This window comes from Pongo pygmaeus, chromosome 18 (assembly GCF_028885625.2).
Source record: "Pongo pygmaeus isolate AG05252 chromosome 18, NHGRI_mPonPyg2-v2.0_pri, whole genome shotgun sequence".
Taxonomy (NCBI): Eukaryota; Metazoa; Chordata; class Mammalia; order Primates; family Hominidae; genus Pongo; species Pongo pygmaeus.
This window is the reverse complement of record NC_072391.2, coordinates 46,854,504-46,875,560: the sequence shown is the minus strand read 5'-3', so window position 1 is coordinate 46,875,560 and position 21,057 is coordinate 46,854,504. Positions and strand designations below refer to the sequence as shown.

General features: G+C 50.9%; 1 protein-coding gene across 6 annotated transcripts in view; it reads left to right on the top strand.

Moving 5' to 3' along the window:
- The window catches only part of ZNF423 (zinc finger protein 423), a 367,959-nt gene that overhangs the window by 51,946 nt on the left and 294,956 nt on the right, over positions 1–21,057 (top strand). For 4 of the 6 annotated variants that reach the window (XM_054454364.2, XM_063655021.1, XM_054454365.2 and 1 more), the window contains one exon: positions 14,666–14,725. The exons of 1 other annotated variant lie outside the window; for it this stretch is intronic. In XM_054454364.2, the coding sequence (XP_054310339.1) occupies positions 14,666–14,725 (60 nt within the window). Of the gene's footprint in view, positions 1–11,789; positions 11,850–14,665; positions 14,726–21,057 lie in introns of all 6 variants that reach the window. One more of the 6 variants, XM_063655023.1, reaches the window with a different exon arrangement.

Below are 21,057 nucleotides of genomic sequence, written 5' to 3'. Positions count from 1 at the left end.
AAAAAAAAAAAGAAACTTATCCTAGCCCTGGGCTGGTTCCCCGCCCCTGAGTCTGCTCTGGGGCTATGGCTGTGGAGACAGACCCCACCTTGAGCTCTGCCTTTCCCCTTCCCTAGCTCCCTGCCCCTCCCTTGTGTCTGTACTCCAGGTCCTCACGATTTCTACTTGGTTTTGTCTTGTTCTGAGTTTGGGATGCATTTAGCAACCTCCAGCATACCGTAGTTTGTTCATTAATTCATTCACTCACTCACTCAGCTCCTGTGTGCCAGCCCTTGAAGGGGCACAGTGATGGGTAACACTTGTCACTGTGGATTCACCGTCTAGTGGTTGAAGGTCAAAACCCAACTTCCTTTTCTCATCTCTCTCATGCTACCTAGCGCAGAGTTCTAGGTAGCCTAGAGGTGTTCAGTGCTTGTTAAAGGAGGAAATGGCCAAATGCCTCCTGGTAGTGTATCCCAAAAGCCTAAAAATGGGTACACTCTTTGTCCTAGCAATCAAGCTTCTGAACTAATCCTAAGGAATATTATCGAACAGGCTCGTGACCATACATGTGTTGCAATGTGGATTCTCTTACAGGAAAAGACAGCTGGAAATAGCCTGGCTATCCAGCAACAGGATATTGGTTATTTGGAGCCTCCTGTGATGGGACTCAGGCCATCATTGATAATAGTGTTGGTCTCTGTTTTTTTTATTTTTTATTTTTTTGAGACAGGGTCTGGCTGTGTTACTCAAGCTAGAGTGCAGTGGTGCCATCATAACTCATTGCAGCCTTGACTTCCTGGGCTCAAGTGATCCTCCTGCCTCAGCCTCCTGAGTAGCTGTGACTACCCATGCGTGCCACCATGCCCAGCTAATTTTTTTTATTTTTCTGTAGAGACGGAATCTTGATATGTTGCCTAGGCTGGTCTCGAACTCCTGGCCTCAAGTGATCCTCCCACCTTGGCCTCCCCAAACCCTGGAATTGCAAGTGTGAGCCACCGGGCTGGGCCTTGGTCTCTGTTTTTGATGTGAAAGGATGTTCACTGGGTACTGTGAAAGGATGTTCACTGGGTGCTGCTGAGTTAGAAAAGAGGAATACAGAGCACTACCTGGTTTTAATGTTGTAACAATGTATTTACATACTGGAAAGTTGTGCTTTTAGTTTCTTCATTTTAACTCACATGTATTCCCTAGTTTTCTGTGTTGTACATGGATTACTTATGTCAGAAACTTTTACAGAAAGCAAGAGATGTTTGTTCTAGGAAACAATAAGCAAAGGGCCACTTGGAGTGAATTCTGTGTTTCTGACATATTTGGAACATAGGGACAAAGCCTAGGCAGGGCGGGTGGGGTGGGTGGGAGAGCTGGGGTCTCTGCTGCATCCTAGGCTGGCTCCAGCTCCCCGCTTTGCTGCCAAAGCCCCTTCTCTCCTTCCTCCTTGTCCTCCTCCTCCTCCTGTGACACTATGCCTTCGTCCCATGGTGCGCTGATCGTGCACATTTCTTCCACTCAGCAGTGTCCTGTTTGGTAGCTTGATGTTGGCTGCAGTGGGGGCATTTACACTGCAGAAAGTGGCAAACCCTACAAACCAGAGCCTCTTGTTCTCCTGGAGAGCCCCCTGTTAGACATTGACCAGCACACCATTGTCTCTCATGGTTTCACCCCAAGGATTTTGAGTGCTTGGGGAGACCCAAGAGATGAACTCTCTTCTTCTTAGGGTCTCCTGGGGCTGGCCCAGGGAGGGACCTAAGGATCTTAAGGATCATGGGAGCGGGGCAGAGTGAGAGAGAGTGAGTCCAGTCCTATGTTGACTGATCCTACTCAATCTGGAACCAGACCTGCTGCCTGTTCGAGGCAGAAGTAAAATCAAGGGGTTAAGAATTCTATTCCCGGCTGGGCATGGTGGCTCACTCCTGTAATCCCAGCACTTTGGGAGGCTGAGGCGGGAGGAGTGCTTGAGGCCAGGAGTTCAAGACCAGCCTGGCCACACAGTGAGATGCATCTAAAAGAAATTAAAAATTAACTGACTGGGTATAATGGCATGTTCCCCTAGTCTCAGCTACTTGGGGTGCTGAAGTGGGAGGATCACTTGAGCCCAGGAGTTTGAGGCTGCAGTGAGCTCTGATCACACCACTGCACTCCAGCCTGGGTAACAGAACAAGGCTGTATCTCTAAAAAAATAAAAATCCAGTCCTGGCTATACCCCATCCTAGCTCCGTGACTTTTGACAAATTGCTTAACCTTAGTTTTCTCATCTGTAAAATGGGGTTAATAAATGTACTTACTCATAGGTTCTCAAACTTAAGCACACATCAAAATCATTTGTTGGTCTTGCGAAAACACAGATTCCTGAGTCCCACCCTCAGATATTCTGATTTTGTAGGTCTGGGATGGGGTCTGGGATTCTGCATTTCCAACAAGCTCCTAGGTAATGCTGCTATTGCTGGTCCAGAAACCTATTCTGAGAATTACTTTGTGCAACTGAAGTGCACATCACAGTGTGTGGCGCATGTGAGGGCTCAGTTGCACTTCACTGCTTATTCAGAGGTGGGCAGCATTGTCCAGGAGGATTCCAGGGCCTGGAAGCTAGAACACCGGGTTCTGAGTCTGCTTTTGCCGCCTCGTCTGGGCCCCCAGGTGAGCTATTTCTCTTATTTGGGACTCTATTCTTCCTTCTGTGAAATGGGTCAGTAAAGCCTTGACTTTCAGGCAGGAGCTGAGGAAACATCTGTAAAAGCCTCCAGTGCCAGACTGTTCTGGTGCAGGGTGGTGGGGAAGGACGTGAGGGACCGGGGCCAGGCTGGTGTCTGTCTCTTCACTCACATGGGACTGGCACAGAGGGGCAGGCTGTGGCAGGACACGCTCTCCTCAGTCCCCCGGGGCTGCCAACGTACCCAGGCTTGGCTCCTCTTCTGACAGAGCTGCGAGGGACTCTTTTAGAAGAAGAAAAAAGACATTGTTTTAATTCACTGCCTTTGTGATGTTGTCTTCAGTTCTTCTCAGTTCCTGATTCTGGCTTTCCACTAACATTGCCACATCAGGTGGCTTTGCGATATTCAGTTCCTTTTCTTTTCCTACTCCGTGGCTGGGCTGGACCAGGGCAGAATGAGGGGTGAATGGGTGGGTGTTCATGGCTCCCCTTTTTCCTTCCCTTCTCTCTTTTGCCTTTGAGCTGAAACCATGCTTGGAAACATCCGCCCTGGCCTGGGAGTCCTTGGATGGCATCTGGACAAATGCTGTGGCTCCCTGGGGCTTTGTTTCCTCACCAGAAAAGTGAGGATTTTGAGGGCTCCTTCTGAGGGGGCCTGGGAGGATGAAAAGGGAGCCAGTATGTGGGATACCTAGCACTGTGCCAGGTGCCACTTGGGCCCAGTGAAGGGTGGCCTTTCCTGCTCACATTGGGCACATCCTCAAGTGTGTGCAGGAGTGTGTGTGTGTGTGTGTGTGTGTGTGTGTGTGTGTGTCATGCCCAGGTGCTTCAGGGAAGTTCTATGGACCAGAACAGAGAAGCCCAATAGATTTTAACCCTTGCTGTTGAGACTTTTGAAGCTGCATCTGTGTCAAATTAGAGAAAGAACCCCGATCAGTTGGCAATATCTATGGAGGGTGCAGGATAGAGGAGCTGGGGCAGGTGTTCCACATGTGTGCTGTCCTGGGTCTAGTGGAAAAACCCTTTTCCTAGTACTTAGAGAAAACTCCCAAGGAGGGAGGATCACATGAGGCCAGGAGTTTGAGACCAGTCTGGGCAACATAGTGAGACTCCATCTCTACAGAAAAATATCTTTTTTTTTTTTTTGAGACAATCTCATTCTGTCACCCAGGCTGGAGTGCGGTGGCACAATCTCTGCTCACTGCAACCTCTGCCTCCCAGGGTCAAGTGCATCTCTTATCTCAGCCTTTCAAGTAGCTGGGATTACAAGTGTGCATCCACATGCCCAGCTAATTTTTGTATTTTTTGTAGAGACAGGGTTTTGCCATGTTGGCCAGGCTGGTCTTGAACTCCTGGCCTCAAGTGATCTGCTTCCCAAAGTGCTGGGATTACAGGTGTGAGCTCCCACGCTTGGCCAGAAAAATATAACAATTAACCGGGCGTAATGGTGCGTGCTTGTGGTCCTAGCTACGCAGGAGGCGGAGGCAGGAGGATCCCTTGAGCCCAGGAGTTTGAGGCCGCAGTGAGCCAAGATGCCACCATTGCACTCCAGCCTGAATGACACAGTGAGAACCTGTCTTAAAAAATAAAATAAAACAAAACAAAGAAAACTTCAAGTGTTTCACACTTATTGTCCTATTTTACACATCATCATCATGATCATGCTTTTATTAGGGAAAGATGGAGGAGAGGAGTCACCTTTCTGCAGAGTTGCCCAAGATATAGATTTTACTGGAGTTAGTGCCTGCTCCTTCTGCAGAGATCTCCTAGCCTTTCTCTTTTGGGGTGATGATGGGGAACAGGAGGGTGAGAGGGAGATGAGCTGGCACAGAAGCTGAGCCCCTTGGCTGTCACCTCCAAACAGTTCCACATTTAGGGACACCATCCCTGCACTGTAGTGGGAACAGGAAAGCAGTGATGCTGAGGCATCTGTGGCTCTAGCTGGGCATTCCTGTGGGTGGGGCGGGGTGGGCTAAATCTCAGTAGGAAATTTGATCTCACTGCTCAAAACTCAGCTCTCCTGTCTTTCCAGGGAGAGTGAAACCTCAGCAGCCAGCCAGGAACCTGGCGGGAGAAGGGGAGCTTGAATTATCCCAGTAACATGAGCTCACATTGATTGCATGTTTCCCTGGAGCTAAGTGCTTTGGGGTATCATCTCATTTCGTCCTCTCCATCCTCCTGCGAGGTTGGTATTCTGAATATCCCCATTTTACAGAGACGGAAGATCGGGTGGATCGAGTCTCTTGCCTGAGATCTGATGGCCTGTAAGCGATCACCTGGGGGACAGCAGCCTATTCCAGAGCCCACTTCCCACACCCCTACATTTTATAGTGTCTCTCCAGGTTCCCTCCTCTACCTCACTGCCGTAGCTAGATGAGCTCTGTTGCGTGACTTCTGCAAGGGTCTCTTTTCCTGTAAGGACAGATGAACTTCCTTTTTGGAATTCTTGGATTATTCCTTGGTGTCTTTCTGTTCTGTTTTATATATAGCAAGGCAAGGAGAGGAAGGGGCACAGTGCCTAAGCAAGGTTTAGGCTTTTAGCCCCTCTGCCTACAATTCTCCAGGGCAACAGTTTATGAGGAGTCTTTAGTAGCGTGGCAGCTTCCAGAGGTGCTGGTTCTAAAGTCAGTTTAAGGAGAAAGTCAAGCATCGCCAAAATTGCCTATTATACAAGCACCGACGTGGAGACCCACTGACCATCTATCAGTAATTCTTAGCAATGGTTTTTCTTCGCACATTGGAATATTCTGCTTTAATTTTTTTTTTTAAATTGCACGTATTTATTTTTAAAAAGTACTAGATTGGATAGAAGAAGATTTCTGGTTAGGAGCTGTGTTGTCTGAAAACAGGTTTCTTTTTTATTTTGTTTTGTTTCTGAGATGGAGTCTTGCTCTGTCACCCAGGCTGGAGTGCAGTGGTGTGATCTCGGCTCACTGCAACCTCTGCCTTCTGGGTTCAAGCAATTCTTGTGCCTCAGCCTTCTGAGTAGCTGGGATTATAGGTGTGCATCATCACACCCAGCTAATTTTTGTATTTCTAGCAGAGATGGGGTTTCACTATGTTGGCCAGGTTGGTCTCAAACTCCTGAGCTCAAGCCATCTGCCCACCTCAACCTCTGTAAGTGTTGGGATTACAGGCATGAGCCTCTGCACCTGGCCTTCTTTCTTCTTTTAACAGATAGGGTCTTGCTCTATCACCCAGGCTGGAGTGCAGTGATGTGATCATAGCTCACTGCGGCCTCGAACTCCTGGGCTCAAGTGATCCTCCCATCTCAGCCTCCCGAGTTGCTGGGATGACAGGCACATACCACATGTCTGGTTACTTTTTAAATTTTTTATGGAGATAGGATCTTGCTATGTTGCCCTGGCTGGCCTGAAACTCCTTGGCTCAAGCAATCCTCCTGCCTTGGCCTCCCAAAGTGCTGGTATCATAGGTGTGAGTGACTGTGCCTGGCCTAAAAAATAGGTTTCTTTAAATACTAGACCCAGCCTCCTTTTGGTGAGATGCCCATATATTGGGGGGCAGGGTGTGGACAGAGAGACCCATGAGACAGAGCCAGAGGGTCCTGTCCCTTTCACCCTCACTTCAGGGCATAATGGCAGGCGATCTTACCTGTGCTGTTGAAACAGCTTGTTCTCTTTTCAGCAAGTGGTCAGGGTGAATCACGAGAGTTAAACAAAGGTGATTGTGATGAGACTGTCATATTGTGGCTTTTCTGAGGGTCTGAGCTTGGTGCCAAGGGGCCTGTCAGTGGAGGTGTTGGTTGGTTTTAGCTTTAGCTGCAGGGAGCCTTGGCTTTTGCATGCAATCACCCCTACCCCACCCACTGCCTGAACACATCGCCACCTGAAAGGAGCCTGGAGGATGTGGGCTTCCTCGTTGGGTTTGTCTGCACTTGACCCTGGTCATTTGACCTAGGAGCGTGATGCCAAAGATGATCATGGGCTGTAGAAAAGCGATCGGCTATGCTTTTGTGCAAAGGAACGGGCACTCCTTTCTCTGGGCATTCGCAGCCCTGCACCAGGACACAGTGCTGGGTAGACAGAGTGTGGGTCACATTTCAGCTCTTTCTCGCCACCTTTGCTTGCCCTTCTGTGCAGTGCTTGGCCTATACCGCTCTACCTGCTGGGCCTCCCTGCCTGGTCTATGCTTTTCCATTCCTGAAGGTTGCTTAGTAGTAAGTCAGGAGCAGTGATGCTCTGTTTCATGCTTGACAATGAGACTTGGGGCTCTCGCTGTCCCCTTTACCTGTCGTGGCCTTGGCCTGCAGTGTGTGAGAGGGTTTCCCTAAGGGTGAGCTAAGGAGGGGCAGTCGCGTGCCCCTTGCCTGGCCACCACACCTCTGCTGGGACAGGGATGTCTCTGGGGAGGCATGGGATGCTGTAAGGGTGGGATGGTCTCAGGGGCCAGCAAAGCATGGGGAGGTTTCCCAAGGCCTTGGGGAAAGTAGCTGAGAAAACTTCGCAAATGAGAGCCATTGGTCTATGGGTGCTTGAAGTTATTTTGGGGGTGGAGGTGATTCTAGATCTTCTGATGAAATCTATGGATCCTTTCCCCAGAACAGTGCCCTTCTGTGCCTGTGTGCAGCAGCTCACACCCAGAGCCTTCTTCCAGCCTTGAAGCCAGGCTATGCAAGTGGCCCTAGCGTGGATTTTGGAGTTCAGAAAGGAGCATTCTGGGTTCTTCCCTGGCCCTAATAGAGGCCTCCTCTGACCCTTGGACCAGCACTAGCCTCTGTTTGTCTCTCATTCACCTCCTGCCACTGTCTGCCTCAGAATCTGTCCCCCGAGCTTTCCTGCCTTTGACCTGAACCTTCTCTGCCGAAACACATCTTGCCTGACTTTGACAAACTCCTGAGCAGGGCCCCAGCCCTGTCTGGGCCCCACTGCTGTGTTCTGGGCCCATTTTCCAGACCCCATGCCCAGCTTTCACCTTCCCTTTCTGTTTCCCTCTCCAGCTCCATCTCTTCTGCCTCTGTGAGGTGTTGGGGAGCCCTCTGGGTGGAGGGCATTACTCTCCAGGCCAAGAGCAAGTGACCTGGAGGAGGTGGTGCACGCAGGTGTCTGCCTAGTGCCACTTGCTCTGTGCCACTGGATATCCAAAATCCAGAGGCCCAGCACACAAGGGATCTCGGTGGTGGCAAGGCCTGTGCTAGTGCACAGGGGACGAGCTGTGGCCAATCCCAGAGCAGGAGAGTTGCAGCTACTTATGCACCTGCTGTGGAGTTGGGATGACAGCATTTGGGGGGACTTTATACTCCAATTTGTCAATCAGCCTCCCACAACTTGTGACCCCATAGCTGAGAGTCAGTGTGGAGTCCTGATCTGCCTGAAGCCCTGGCAGAGCCCCAGAATCCTTCTTAATGCACCCCAGGAACCATGGTTAATAGTGAGAGCTAGTCTTAGACCTGCTGCCACCAAGCAGGTGCCCTCTAAGGGCCCTCTGGCCTCTTTGAGCTCCTTCTTGTCCATTGTTAAGGATCTTGACTCACACAGGGAACTGGAAGTCCCCCAGGACTTCAGAGATGGCCGCAAACACCCCCTTTCTCTTAACAGGATGTGTTCAGGTGCTCCTTTGAAGGGCTTTCTGCAGCAGCCCTTGTCCAGAGGCTGCTGGACGTCGCCCACCAGTCTCCGCAGCTTGGGGGGATTATCCCAGGACAGCTGGGAGTCTTAAGATCAAGGAGCCCGTTCCTACCTCCCTGTGCAGCCCTCTCCATCCCTGTCGGGGCAGGGCCTCCAAGGCCCTGTCCGGTGAAGTGTTTTAGCAGGAGCTCCTCGCGGGGCTACTGTGGTGCCCTTGGGCCCTCCCAGGGCCACCTGATTGTTGAGGTCACACTCAGCCCTGGGAAGGATCCCATCTCTGATGAGCGATGATGATTCCCATTGCATGGGCAGGAAGCACTCCCTGCTCCATCCACTCTGTAACTGGATTCTGTGGCCAGAGTTTTCTGTTCAGTGCCTGCCTGACCCCAGGCAGGAGTGGTTTGTGCTCAAGGCCAGGGCAAGTGTGAGCGCCATGAGGGAGCTGGATTGGCATGTGTGACCTTCTGCTCCCAGAGCTGGTGTGACTCTAGTGTGATGGGGTGGGGACAGTAGTGGCTTGGAGGGGGCAGGTGTGTCTGTGGCTGCCTTGCCCACTGCCTGAACAAAGCCCAGCCCTGCTGCAGGCCCTCTGGGATGTCACCACACATCCTGTGTGCTTATTGATTAAAAAATTTGGGCCGGGTGCAGTGACTCATGCCTGTAATCCCAGCATTTTGGGAGGCTGAGGCGGGTGGATCACCTGAGGTCAAGAGTTCAAGACCAGCCTGGCTAACATGGTGAAGCCCTGTTTCTACTACAAATACAAAATTTAGCCGTGCATGATGATAAGCACCTGTAATCCCAGCTACTCGGGAGGCTGAGGCAGGAGAATTGCTCAGGAGGCAGAGGTTGCAGTGAGCTGAGATCACACTATTGTACCCCAACCTGGGTGACAAGAGTGAGACTCCGTTTCCAAAAATAAAATTTTTGTTTTTTGTTGAGCACCTGCTACTATGTTTGCACTGAGCTAGGCACTGGGATACAACAATGAACAAGACAGGCATGGTCCCGTGAGGGAGGCAGATAAAAGCCTAGGAAACCAATAGGTGGAAGGAATAATGAGAGGTGTTCGGGTTATGCAGGGGCTAAGCCAGAAGCTGCCCTGCAAGGTCAGGTCTGGGAATCATGAGCAGGAGCTGGTAGACCACGGGGCAGGAGTGGGCAGCTGCAGCCTGGCCATGTGACCTGGGCCACTCCGGAGCCTTTCTGCATCCCACACATGAGCATGTGCACACCTGCACGTGTGCTTGAACAGAGGGTACTCGAAGTCCACTGCCTGGCCCCAGCACAGAGCTTGTGTGTGGGGCCGTAGGGCTGAAACAACTGGGGGAATCCTTTGGGACAAAAAATGCAAAATGCCTGTGGCCGTTCTCAAGGTGACCGACAGGAGAGGAAATGGGATGGAAGAGAGTTTGGAGTAGAAAGAAAAAGTGGGCTAGGCGCAGTGGCTCCCACCTGTAACTCCAGCACTTTAGGAGGCCAAGGTGGGAGGGTTGCTTGAGGTCAGGAGTTCAAGACCAGCCTGGGCAACATGGCAAAAACCTGTCTCCACAAAAAAAACAAAAACAAACAAACAAACAAAAAAACAAACTACAAAAATCCACCATGCGTGGTGGCATGTGCCTGTGGCTCCAGCTGCTCGGGAGGCTGAGGCAGGAAAATCACCTTAGCCAGGAGGTTGTGCCTGCAGTGAGCTGTGATCACACCACTGCACTCCAGCCTAGACAACAAAGACCCTGTCTCAGAGAGCGAGAGAGAGAGAGAGACAGACAGACAGAGACAGAGAGGTCTTAAGTAGGTAACAGATCTTTTCTTTGTAAATGTTACAAAACATGTAGGGCTACAGAACCCCACTGCTGGGACCCCTCCCAGTGTGCAGAGGGGCTTGTGTTTGCAAAGGGCTCTAGAACTGGGGCTTCGTTAGTGTCATGGTGAATCGGGCTGTGCCATGTGCCCCGTCCCTGTGTATTCACATCCACCCTGCATGCCCTCCTTGTGTGCACACACTTGCCCCCATGCCTCTGCTCTGTGTCACACACTTGCCCCCATGCCTCCGCTCTGTGTCACACACTTGCCCCCATGCCTCCACTCTGTGTCACACACTTGCCCCCATACCTCCGCTCTGTCACACACTTGCCCCCATACCTCCGCTCTGTCACACACTTGCCCCCATGCCTCCGCTCTGTGTCACACACTTGCCCCCATGCCTCCGCTCTGTCACACACTTGCCCCCATGCCTCCGCTCTGTGTCACACACTTGCCCCCATGCCTCTGCTCTGTGTCACACACTTGCCCCCATGCTTCCTCTCTGTGTGCACACACTTGCTTCACGTGCTTTCCCTATGCCTGTATACTCTGTGTGCCCTCCAGTGTGGGCACACCCTGGCCATCCACCTACCTTACAAATGCCCATCATCCACAGGAGTCCTGTGTTCCCCTTGAAGTGGGGTAGGGTGGGGGTGTGTATCTCTTGGATTCAGTGGGGCCGATTATTGTATACATTAAACAACTAGACATGGAGCTGGGGATGTCTGCAGGAGGCGCCTCGGGCCGGCCGAGTAGCCCCTTTGGTGTGTTGTCCGTATTGGCCCCTGTGTGGATTGGGGTTTCTCTGAGCCGCGAGTCTTCAGTGTGCAGTGGGGCTCGGCAGCAGAACTCCCTCTTAGGGATGTCGGGGGCTTGCTGCTTGGGCCCCCAGAGAGTGCCTGCTGCCGGTGTGGGCTCGGGCCACCTGGCCCCGGCTCCAGCTGCAGACGGGCCCTCCTTCCTCTGTGCCTGCTGCCCCTGCTAGTGATGCCATTGCTGGAGATCCAGTCTGGACAGAAGAGTGCAGCTGTGGGGAGAAAAAACCTCACACTCATTGCCGGGTAGCACAGGGCCTTATGGGGCTGGTGGGGGGTTGGGTGTTGACTCTTTCTCATCAAGAATGTATAAAAACCAGGCGTGGTGGCTCATGCCTGTAACCCCAGTGCTTTGGGAGGCTGAGGTGGGGATCACTTGAGCCCAGGAGTTTGAGACAAGCCTGAGCAACATAGCAAGACCCTGTCTCTATGAAAAGAATAAAAATAAAAAAATTGGCCAGATGAAGTGGCACATGCTTATAGTCTTAGCTATGCAGGAGGCTTGGGTGGGAGGATCACTTGAGCTCAGGAGGTCAAGACTGAGCAGTGAGCTATGATCGCACCACTGCACTCCAGCCTGTACAACAGAGCATGAGCCTGTCTCATAAAACAATCCTCTAGCCCATATTCTGTTTATATTTTTCTGTTTTTTGAATCCTCTAGCCCATATTCACCTTTGAAGGTGTGCGTCTACCTTCAAAAGCAGAATATGGGTTAGAGGAGGGCATGTGAGAGGAGTGGTGCCTGCAGTTGTAGGAAAACGCATTAACACCCAAGTCGTAAGTAAGGTGACCCACAGATCCCTCACCACACAAGGACGTGGTTCCAGGGACTGCATTGTGTCATGCGGCTGCTTGCAGTGAGGGACCAGGAAGCCTGTAGTGAGGTCTGCCACTCTGGACCTCCCCAGCCAGTTAGCACTGGGTCACTTTCCTCCTCTTTCTGCCCATGCAGGCCTGTCTGGACTTCTGGGACCCAGCACAGAGCTTTGACTTCCCCCAGAGCTCCAAAATGGTGGGTGTTTCCCTGTTCTCTTTCCCATTATGGCCGAGGCCAGATCTTCCTAAGAGGATGACTTGACATCTTTGGGACATCCTCAAGTTCAGTGACTTGGGTGGTCACACTTCTTAACTAAACCACCTTGAGTGGGTGTAAGTGTGCAGACTATTTGTCCTGATACCTGGGTGCACAGAGGTCAGAGGAGAACTGGGATCATGTATTAATGCCCTGATACCTGCAGATGACTAAATCAATAAAAGAAAAAGAAAAAAAAAATAAAAAAGAAACTCTGTATCCTTAACTATCACCCCTACCTTCCTACCCCTCCCAGCCCCAGGCAACCACCGATCCACTTTCTTTCTTTCTTTTTTTTTTTTTTTTTTTTGAGATGGAGTCTCATTCTGTCGTGCCCAGGCTGAGAGCAGTGGTGCAGTATCAGCTCACTGCAGTCTCCACCTCCCAGGTTCAGGCGATTCTCTTGCCTTAGCCTCCTGAGTAGCTGAGACTACAGGCATGCACCACCATGCCTGGCTAAGTTTTGTATTTTTAGTAGAGATGGGGTTTCACCATGTTGGCCAAGCTGGCCTCGAACTCCTGACCTCAAGTGATCTGCCTGCCTTTGCCTCCCAAAGTGCTGAGATTACAGGCATAAACCACTGTGTTCGGCCCTGGACGTGTCTTTTTAATGCACACAAAAGGGATTCTGCTGAACACATTTTTTGTGCTTTTTCTTTCAAATTTAACATATCTGACCTCTTTATCAGCTCATATAGCTTTACGTCATTCTTAAGGTTTAGGGACCCATGGAGACCTTGTTGAAGGTGTCTAACAAAATGGCAGCATGGTAACCTTGCACACTGGCAGCAGTCTCTTAATAGAAGCACCATATATTTACGTGTGTGTGTAAGTAAAAGATGAAATGTAAGGGAAACTGATTTTTTGGCATAGCATTGAACACTGTTAACAACAGCTCCTTCCGTGCATGGCCCGCTTCTGATGGCTTTAGGCATTAGCCACCCGTGTTTTGGAGGCTGTCTGGTTGGAATCATTTTAGTGAATAATATCAATTTTGTCTGACACGAGGTCTTGATTGCTATTTATAAAGCTGCACATTTGAAAACCCACCCCAGCTGTAACTAGCTAAGTAAAACAATAGCTTGGGTCCCAGCTCAAATTATCTGTGCATTTCATTGTCTTGATCCTGCCTGTCCACTCTCAGGATGCGGGCTTGGAAAAGAGAGCACACTTCATTAGCAACTTGGCTAGTTGCTCGCGGATGTTCCCTCTTGCATGTGCTGTTTCTCAGGGTTCAGAGAAACCCATTTTGTGAGGCTTTGGGAAGGAGGAAGACCATGGTTAGATGGTCAAGGGGGTAGATTGCACCATGTAGAGCACCACGTAGAGCAGGACTGTTTGAGCTGTGGCATCGACCCCCACTCGGTTGGTTGGGCCACTGTTCCAGCAGATGACAGCCCTGACATTATTATGGGGGCAGTTACCCTGTGCCAGCACAGCGCCCAGTGCTGCACAGACGTTATCCCATTTAATCTTCCCAGCAGCCCTATGGCTTAGGTACCATTATTTTCTCCATTTTTGAAGTGGGAAAACAGAAACCCAGAGGTTAGATCATTTGCTCAGGTCATATACAGCTAGTAAGAGGCAGAGCTGAGATTTGAAGGCAGGCTGTGCCTTGTGCTAGAACTCAGGTTCCGACCACAAGCCAGCCTGCTTGCTCCACTCGCAAGGTGGCTGCCTGCGTGTTGTACATACCTTCCACGTGGTGGGTTGTGGTCACTGCCCTCCAGTCTGAGTTGCTAGGGTTCTGGATAGCATCCTTTGTACCCCGGTCAACAGTGGTTTTCAAAGCAACCTTGGAGACAGACAACACTGGGTTTGAGCCCAAACTCTTCGTGGCTCTCACTACCTGTAAGACGTCAGACACCCCTCTGAGAGTCCGTTGAGGAAAACTAAACCCAGTGATGGCTGCAAAGCCCCAGCACAGTGCCTGGCTCAGTGTGCACCCACGTGGTGCCAGCAAGAACATCGACAGTGCAGAGAGAACTGGGTGGTTCGTGGTGGCTTCAGCCTGCACATATGCAGAGCTAGAAAGGCCATTAAATCTGAAAAATACTGTGTATGCACATTTTTGGCTTAAATGAAGTTCCATTTACAAAGTCCATAACCCAGCTTTAATATTATTACATGCCCCAGACTGGGATTAATTCCAGGACAAGAGTGTTGTTATGCTGTGTAGTGTTTCTCCCATATTCTCCTAGTGCATGGCCTCTACCAGCCTGGGCTTATGTCCTGCGGTGTGGGATGGTGGGGACACCCTATCTCTGCCCAGCTTGGTTCTGTGGGGTCCTGGGTGGAATGGGAGGAGGCTGGTTGCCTTCTGATGTTGTCAGCTCATGAGTTGCAGTGCTCAGATGTGCTGTCATTGGGAGAGTTGACCTCAGTGTGTCCTGAGGTCTGTCTGTGGGTCAGGTCTCAGCAGGGTCATGAGCTCTCACCACTTTGCTGATCTCTGAGAGCAACCTTATTGGTTTCTTGAGGCAGTGCTGAGATTGATTAGTGAAGTCTGCCGGGGCACAGGGCTGGGGAAACCATAACTGATCCAGCACTTAACTTGCTATTCCTGTTTTATTCCGATCATTTTACATCTCTATGAAACCAATGAAGGCCTCTTTGTAGGCTTTGCCCCCTCTCCCCTGGTGATGGGTATTATAATAAGGACCCCCACAAATGTTCCTTCTTCCTCGCCCTGCGCCTTACCTGATCTATTTGTACAGCCTTCAAACTCACAGGCCCATCTCTGTTCTCTCTTTCAGTTGAAGAGGGGGAGGCCTCAGACTTCTCGCTGGCCTGGGATTCCTCTGTGACAGCAGCAGGTAAATGCCCGGGGGCTGGTGGAAGAGTTGCAGGGGGTCCTGGGGGCTGGCCCAGGAACTCAGAAAGCCACCCAGCTGGTTATGGAAATGATATTCTTCATGTCACATTCCTGCCTCCAATCCAGACTACCCCATGCAACACAATTTTTATATCAGTTCCATATGGTCAATAAAATCTATTACATACGGAGACTAATATTCCCTTATTCTCCCGAGGGCCACGTTTCCTTCTTGTGGGTACAGTTCAGATGGGCGGTGATTTTCCCACTGTACAAGCCTTGAAGCTCCCTGCTATGGGCGTCACTGCACATTCATTCCAATCTAATTGCATAAAAGCCACTTTAATAGGACTTTTAAACTCCAGTCTACATCAGAATTCCTCTTTCCCTCCCTGGAAGGGGCTGCTCTGCACTCTCAGGGCTGGCAGAGCTGAGCTCATGCCTCCAGGGAGAGGTAACAGAGGGAGCTCAGACTCGTGGGGTGTTGGGGGTGACATGACAGTCAGGATTCCTGCATAAGCTCTTTCCTGTACCTCTGTTTCTTAGCTGTAAAAAGAAGTGGATGAGTAAAGTTTTTCTAACTGTGAAGTTTTGTAGCTTGGAGCCTTCCCATGAGTACTGAGATTACAACTGGCTTTGGGGGGTCTTTGGGAGCTCCTGAGTGAGGGCCCAGGCTCTCCTGTTTTCTCTGCATGCAGCCAGGGCCTCTCTTGGCAGTGGTGCCCCTGGCTCCCTGTCCGGCAGGCGCTGGGATCCCCTTCCTTGTCCTCCTCCCCTGCCTTGGGCCAGGCCTGCCCTGGGATCCTGACCAGCTTTTTCTGGATTCGTGGGGGAGCTGGAGCTGCAGAATCTTAAGGCCTGAGGAGGCCCATGAGGGAACATTCAGTCCAAGCTTCTCCTCTTTTAGTTGTGGAAACTGAAGCAGGAGGAGAGATTTGCTCTGGGTCAGTATTTCAAAAACGCGGTTAGGCATCAGGTATATAAACATTTAATGTTTTCATGGTTATGTGTCTAATGTGTGATATTATAGACATTTGTGACTTACAATGATGCTAAATTCATTTAAGTGAAAAAACTGAGTTGACAAGAAAGTGTTAATAGTACAGAATACGGAGATTCAGCAGGAAGCTTGAAGATGGTTCAATGAAATTTGGGAAAGGAGACTAAGCCCTCGAACTCAAGCCTGTGGCCCCTGGTTGCGTGTCCTTTCCAGCAGGAGCTAATGCTGCCTGCAGAGTCTGCAGGGTCCTGGTTGACCCAGGTTTTGGCACTGTTGTGGCTGCAGGTGCCCTGGCCCTTGGTGACAGGGGCTTCCTCCATAGAGAGGGGCCTTGTCTGAAGCCAACGTGATGAGTGGTGCTCAAATTCTAGGGAGGAGGGTCCAGGACTAGGACAGGCCTTGGGGTCAGCACTGGGCAGATAGGAGGCTGGGGGAAGGGGCTGTGTAGCCCCCTGTGTGTCTGCTGTGCAGGGAGTGTGTTCCCCATGGTTGGCGGAAACAGCAAGGCCATAACGCACCGTGTCTCAGAGATGTAGTCCTCCTGAGAGACGAGGGGTGCAGGGGCTCAGTCTGGCTGCCCGCTCTAGAGAGGATCCCACTGTACCCCAAACCCCTGAACTAGGAAAGCACTCAGCCCAGTGTTGTCTACAGAAGGTCCTCCTTCCCAGCTGCTTTCCTGGTGGGGCGGAGGTGATGCAGACAGATGGGAACAGCAGTGGCGTGCAAGGAGGGTGCTGGCAGTGATTGCTATAGACAGACAGCCCTGGGCAGGGGGGTGTCAAGCACCCCAGCTGCATCCTTAGGCAGTGAGGTGTCTCCCAGCTTGCAGAAGGCAAGGGCGGTGTTGATGCTAGGGACCTGGGTTCTGTAGTTCTGTAATTCCATAGTTGGGCAGCCAGTCTTAGGGCCTCTCTGGGGTGCCTGGGAGTAGTGGGAGCTGTGGGATTTGCCAGTTTCCAGGCAAGAGCTGAGCATGCCTCGTGCATGTAGGAGGATGCACACTCCTTGTGACTCCACAGCCATGGCTCGCCACGGTGCCAGTTTCGGATTCTCTGCTCTGCTATGGGGAGAGGGAGGGCAGAGCATCCCTGGCAGTGGATAATCCGCAGCCAGACAGCCAGGCCAGGAATTGTTTTGTTTTCTTTGGCTCATTTTTGCTGGTGTTTTTTCTTTTTGTTTGTTTTGTTTTTTTATTAATAGTTTGTGCCGTGCGTGTGATAAATTTTCCTTCCCAGTTCTATTGGAATTGGGCTATTAAAGTCAGCTTGTATTCCCTGACCATGGGGCATGTGAGATGGCTCCAAGCCTGGGTGGCAGGCAGAAGTCAGTGTGGGAGGTAGCCCTGGACGTGGGCGATGTCACATTTATTGAGCACTTACTTAGTGCGTGCCAGGCACTGAGTGAACACTCTACCTGCAGCATCTTGCTGAGCCATTGTGACAGCTCTGTAAGGTGGGTGCCACTTCCAGCAGCAGCTCCATAATTTCTCCATGGGCTTGGTTTAGGGACAGCCATCTGGTGGACACCAGGGCCAAAGGCCTGGTGAAAGCTGCTTTTGTCTAATACTTTTCATTAAACTGAGAAAATGTCACTTGGCCACATCAGAGAATGGCAGCAGATGCCAAAGAAGATTATGGGGGAGCAAAACTTCCCAGGCCATCCTTGGCACTGCTACTGAGAATCCCCATCCTCATTTGACAGATGAGGGAAGGAGCTTGGAGCCATACAGTAGTGAATCCACGGTCCCCAGTCGGCAAGCTGTGGATCAGGGACTCGAACCCAAGTCCTCCGGAAGCCAGAGCCTGTGGTTTCACCTCTGCACCACTTGGCATCGGGAGGTGGAGAGCTGAGCAGCACCTGAAGGCAGGGCATTATGGGGACCTCTGGAAGGTCCCTGGCAGGACAGGCCTGGTGGCTGCAGGGCATAGGTGGTCCTGCTCACAGGCCCCCAGTGTCCCTGGGCTGAGGGCAGTTTACCAGGAGGAAGGGAGAACTGTAAGGCATGGAGCAGCCCCTCTTCTAGGGGGGCCCTGTTGGCCCAGAGCGCAAGCTTTTCATGCGCCTTCCTCTCCCCTGCTTTGCCCAGCCCTGGGTGTGTGATGGAGAACTGCAATAAACAAGCAGAATGCGCAGTTTGTGTCTTCACTCACCCCTGGCCTCCCCTGGCCACCCTGCCAGTGGGGACCCTGTGGCCCTCCGCCCCCAGAAACAACCAGGCTTGCTCCTTCCGTGCCCTCGAGCAGGGGCCCTGACAGTGATGGAGAGCCTGGCCTTGCCTGGCAGGGAAAGGAGCGAAATGATCAGCTCATGGCAATATCCTGCAGTCTGGAGGCAGGGGCGTGGGGAGCGGAGTGCGCAGGCCCACTCATGCCACTTGCTGGCGAATGGGGCTGCTAATGGTGGGTCCAGGGGAAGGAGCACTTCATTTGGAGTCAAGATGTGGGGGTGCCTTGGAGGTGTGGAGCTGGAGGAGTTCTTAACCTGTTTTGAGCCACAGGTGCCTTTGGGCATCCAGTGGAACTGTGTGGATTCTCTTTCGGACACATACAGGGTTTCATGTGTGACTTCAGGGGAGTTCATGGGTCATTCTTCTTCTCCTGCTAACCCCAACTTCTCCCACCTTGCCAGGCCATAGGTGTGAACTCCTTACAAATGTGAAAGTCCTTTGCAAATGGGAAAACCTTGCCAGGGTCACAAACTCAAAGGCCCACCCGAGGCAAGCTAGTGGCCCAGGTGGGCTGATACATGACGGGGCCGTGGTGGATGGTGACACAGACCCTGCAAAGGGGATGGCTGGCCCTCAGCTCCTGCCGGCTGGGCCATGAATTGCCAGAATTCTGGCTGGGTCCAGAGTTGCCAGATCTTCAGAGGTTTTAAAAGAAAAGCCAGAAAGCTGGATTTTCATAAGAAATCTTTAGATTCTTAAAAAAAAAAACAAAAACAAACCCAGCCTATATCTTTTTAAAAACAGCTTTATTGAGATATAATTCACATATCATACAATTCACCCATTTAAAGTGAATTTTGGTATATTTAGAGATATGTGTGACCATTACTACAGTCAACTTAGAACATTTTCATGTCCTTAAAAGGAAACTCTGGACCAGGCGTGGTGGCTCATGCCTGTAATCCCAGCACTTTGGGAGGCCAAGGCAGGAGGATTGCTTGAGCCCTGGAGTTTGAGACCAGCCTGGGTAATATAGTGAGACCCTGTCTCTACAAAGAATGAAAACAAAACAGCCCTGGGCATGGTGGCATGCACCTGTAATCCCAGCTACTTGGGAGGCTGAGGCAAGAGAATCACTTGAGCCCAAGAGTTTGAGGTTATGGTGAGTTATGATCACGACACTGCACTCCAGCCTGGGTGACAGAGTGATAACCTGCCTGCCTGCCTCTAAAATAACTAACTAAATAAAAGAAAAAGAAAAAAATAATAAAAAAGAAACACTGTATCCTTAGCTATCACCCCTGCCCTCCTACCCCTCCCAGCCCCAGGCAGCCATTGATCCACTTTCTTTTTCTTTTTTTTTTTTTTTATTTGAGACAGAGTCTCACTCTGTTGCCTAGGCTGGAGTGCAGTGGCGCGATCTCAGCTAACTGCAATCTCCACCTCCTGGGTTCAAGCGATTCTCCTGCCTCAGCCTTCCGAGTAGCTGGGATTACAGACGTGTGCCACCACACCTGACTAATTTTTGTATTTTTAGTAGAGATGGGGTTTCACCATGTTGGCCAGGCTGGTCTTGAACTCCTGACCTCAGGTGATCTACCCACCTTAGCCTCCCAAAGTGCTGGGATTACAGGCATGAGCCACGGCACCTGGCTGATCCACTTTCTGTCTCTGTAGACTTGCTTATTCTGGACATCCTGTCAGTGGAGTCATATAATACGTAATCTCCATTGACTAGCTTCTTTCACTTAGCCTAATATTTTCAAGGTTCATCCATGTTATTATAGGAGGTGTCTGTCCTTCACCCCTTTTTAGGGCTGTATAATATTCTACTGTATGGAAGGACCACATTTTGTTTGGGTATTGTCGATTGACATTTTGGTTGTTTTCATCTTCTGGCTATTGTGAATAGTGATGCTGTGAATATCCACATAGAAGTTTTGTTTTGTTTTTAGAGATGGAGTCTAGCTATGTTGCCCAGGCTGGATTTGAACTCCTACCTCAAGGGATCCTCCTGCCTCAGCCTCCCCTCATAGCGGGGACTACAGGTGTGTGTCACTGCACCTGGCAATGTACAAGTTTTTGCTTGAATGCTTGTTTTTAGTTCTTTTGGGTGTGTTTGTAGGTGCGGAATTGCTGGGTTATAGGGTAACTTTATGTTTAACCTTTGGAGGAGCCACAAGACCTTCCCAGGCATTTTACATTCCCACTGCTCATGAGGATTCCACTTTTTCCAAGTCCTTGTCAACACTTGTTATTTTCCTTTTTGTAAATTCTAACCTTCCTAGTAGGTATGAAGGTATCTCATTCTGGACAACTCATGGATTTTTTTTTTATTTTCTTTTTTTTTTTTTTGAGATGGAGTCTTGCTCTGTTGCCAGGCTGGAGTGCAGTGGCACCATCTTGGCTCACCACAACCTCCACCTCCCAGGTTCAAACGATTCTCCTGCCTCAGCCTCCCGAGTAGCTGGGACTACAGGCATGTGACATCACGCCCAGCTAATTTTTATATTTTTAATAGAGACGGGGTTTCACCATGTTGGCCAGGATGATCTCAATCTTCTGACCTTGTGATCTGCAAGCCTCGGCCTTCCAAAGGCTCCCAATGCCTTTGACCTACCTCCTACCAACGTCTCCGAATCCCCTTTTTTCTGCCCATCACAGCCTGGCACTAGCCCTAACCCTAACGCCCCTCTCTCCCACCCTTCCCAACCTTGTACTAAGCCTACCCCTACCCCTAACCCCCCCCTTTCCCACCCATTTCAGCCTGCTACTAACCCTAACGCTAGCCCTAACCCCCTCTTTCCCACCCATCCCAGCCTGCTACTAACCCTAACCCTACTCTAACCCTAGCCCTAACCCCCTTTCCCGCCCATCCCAGCCTGCTACTAACCCTAACCCTAACTCTAATGCTAACCCTAACCCCCCTCTTTCCTGCCCATCCCAGCCTGGCACTAACCCTAACTCTAACCCTAACCACCCCCTCTCCTGCCCATCCCAGCCTGCTACTAACCCTAACCCTACCCCAACCCCTGTCTCTCCCACCCATCCCAGCCTGGTAGGGAGAAACATCTTGCCTTCAGCATTTCCTCCCTCTTCCCACAAGCCCTTTGGAATGAGGTCTCTAAGTGGCAGACACCAGAAACATCCTGAGGTCTATGATGTG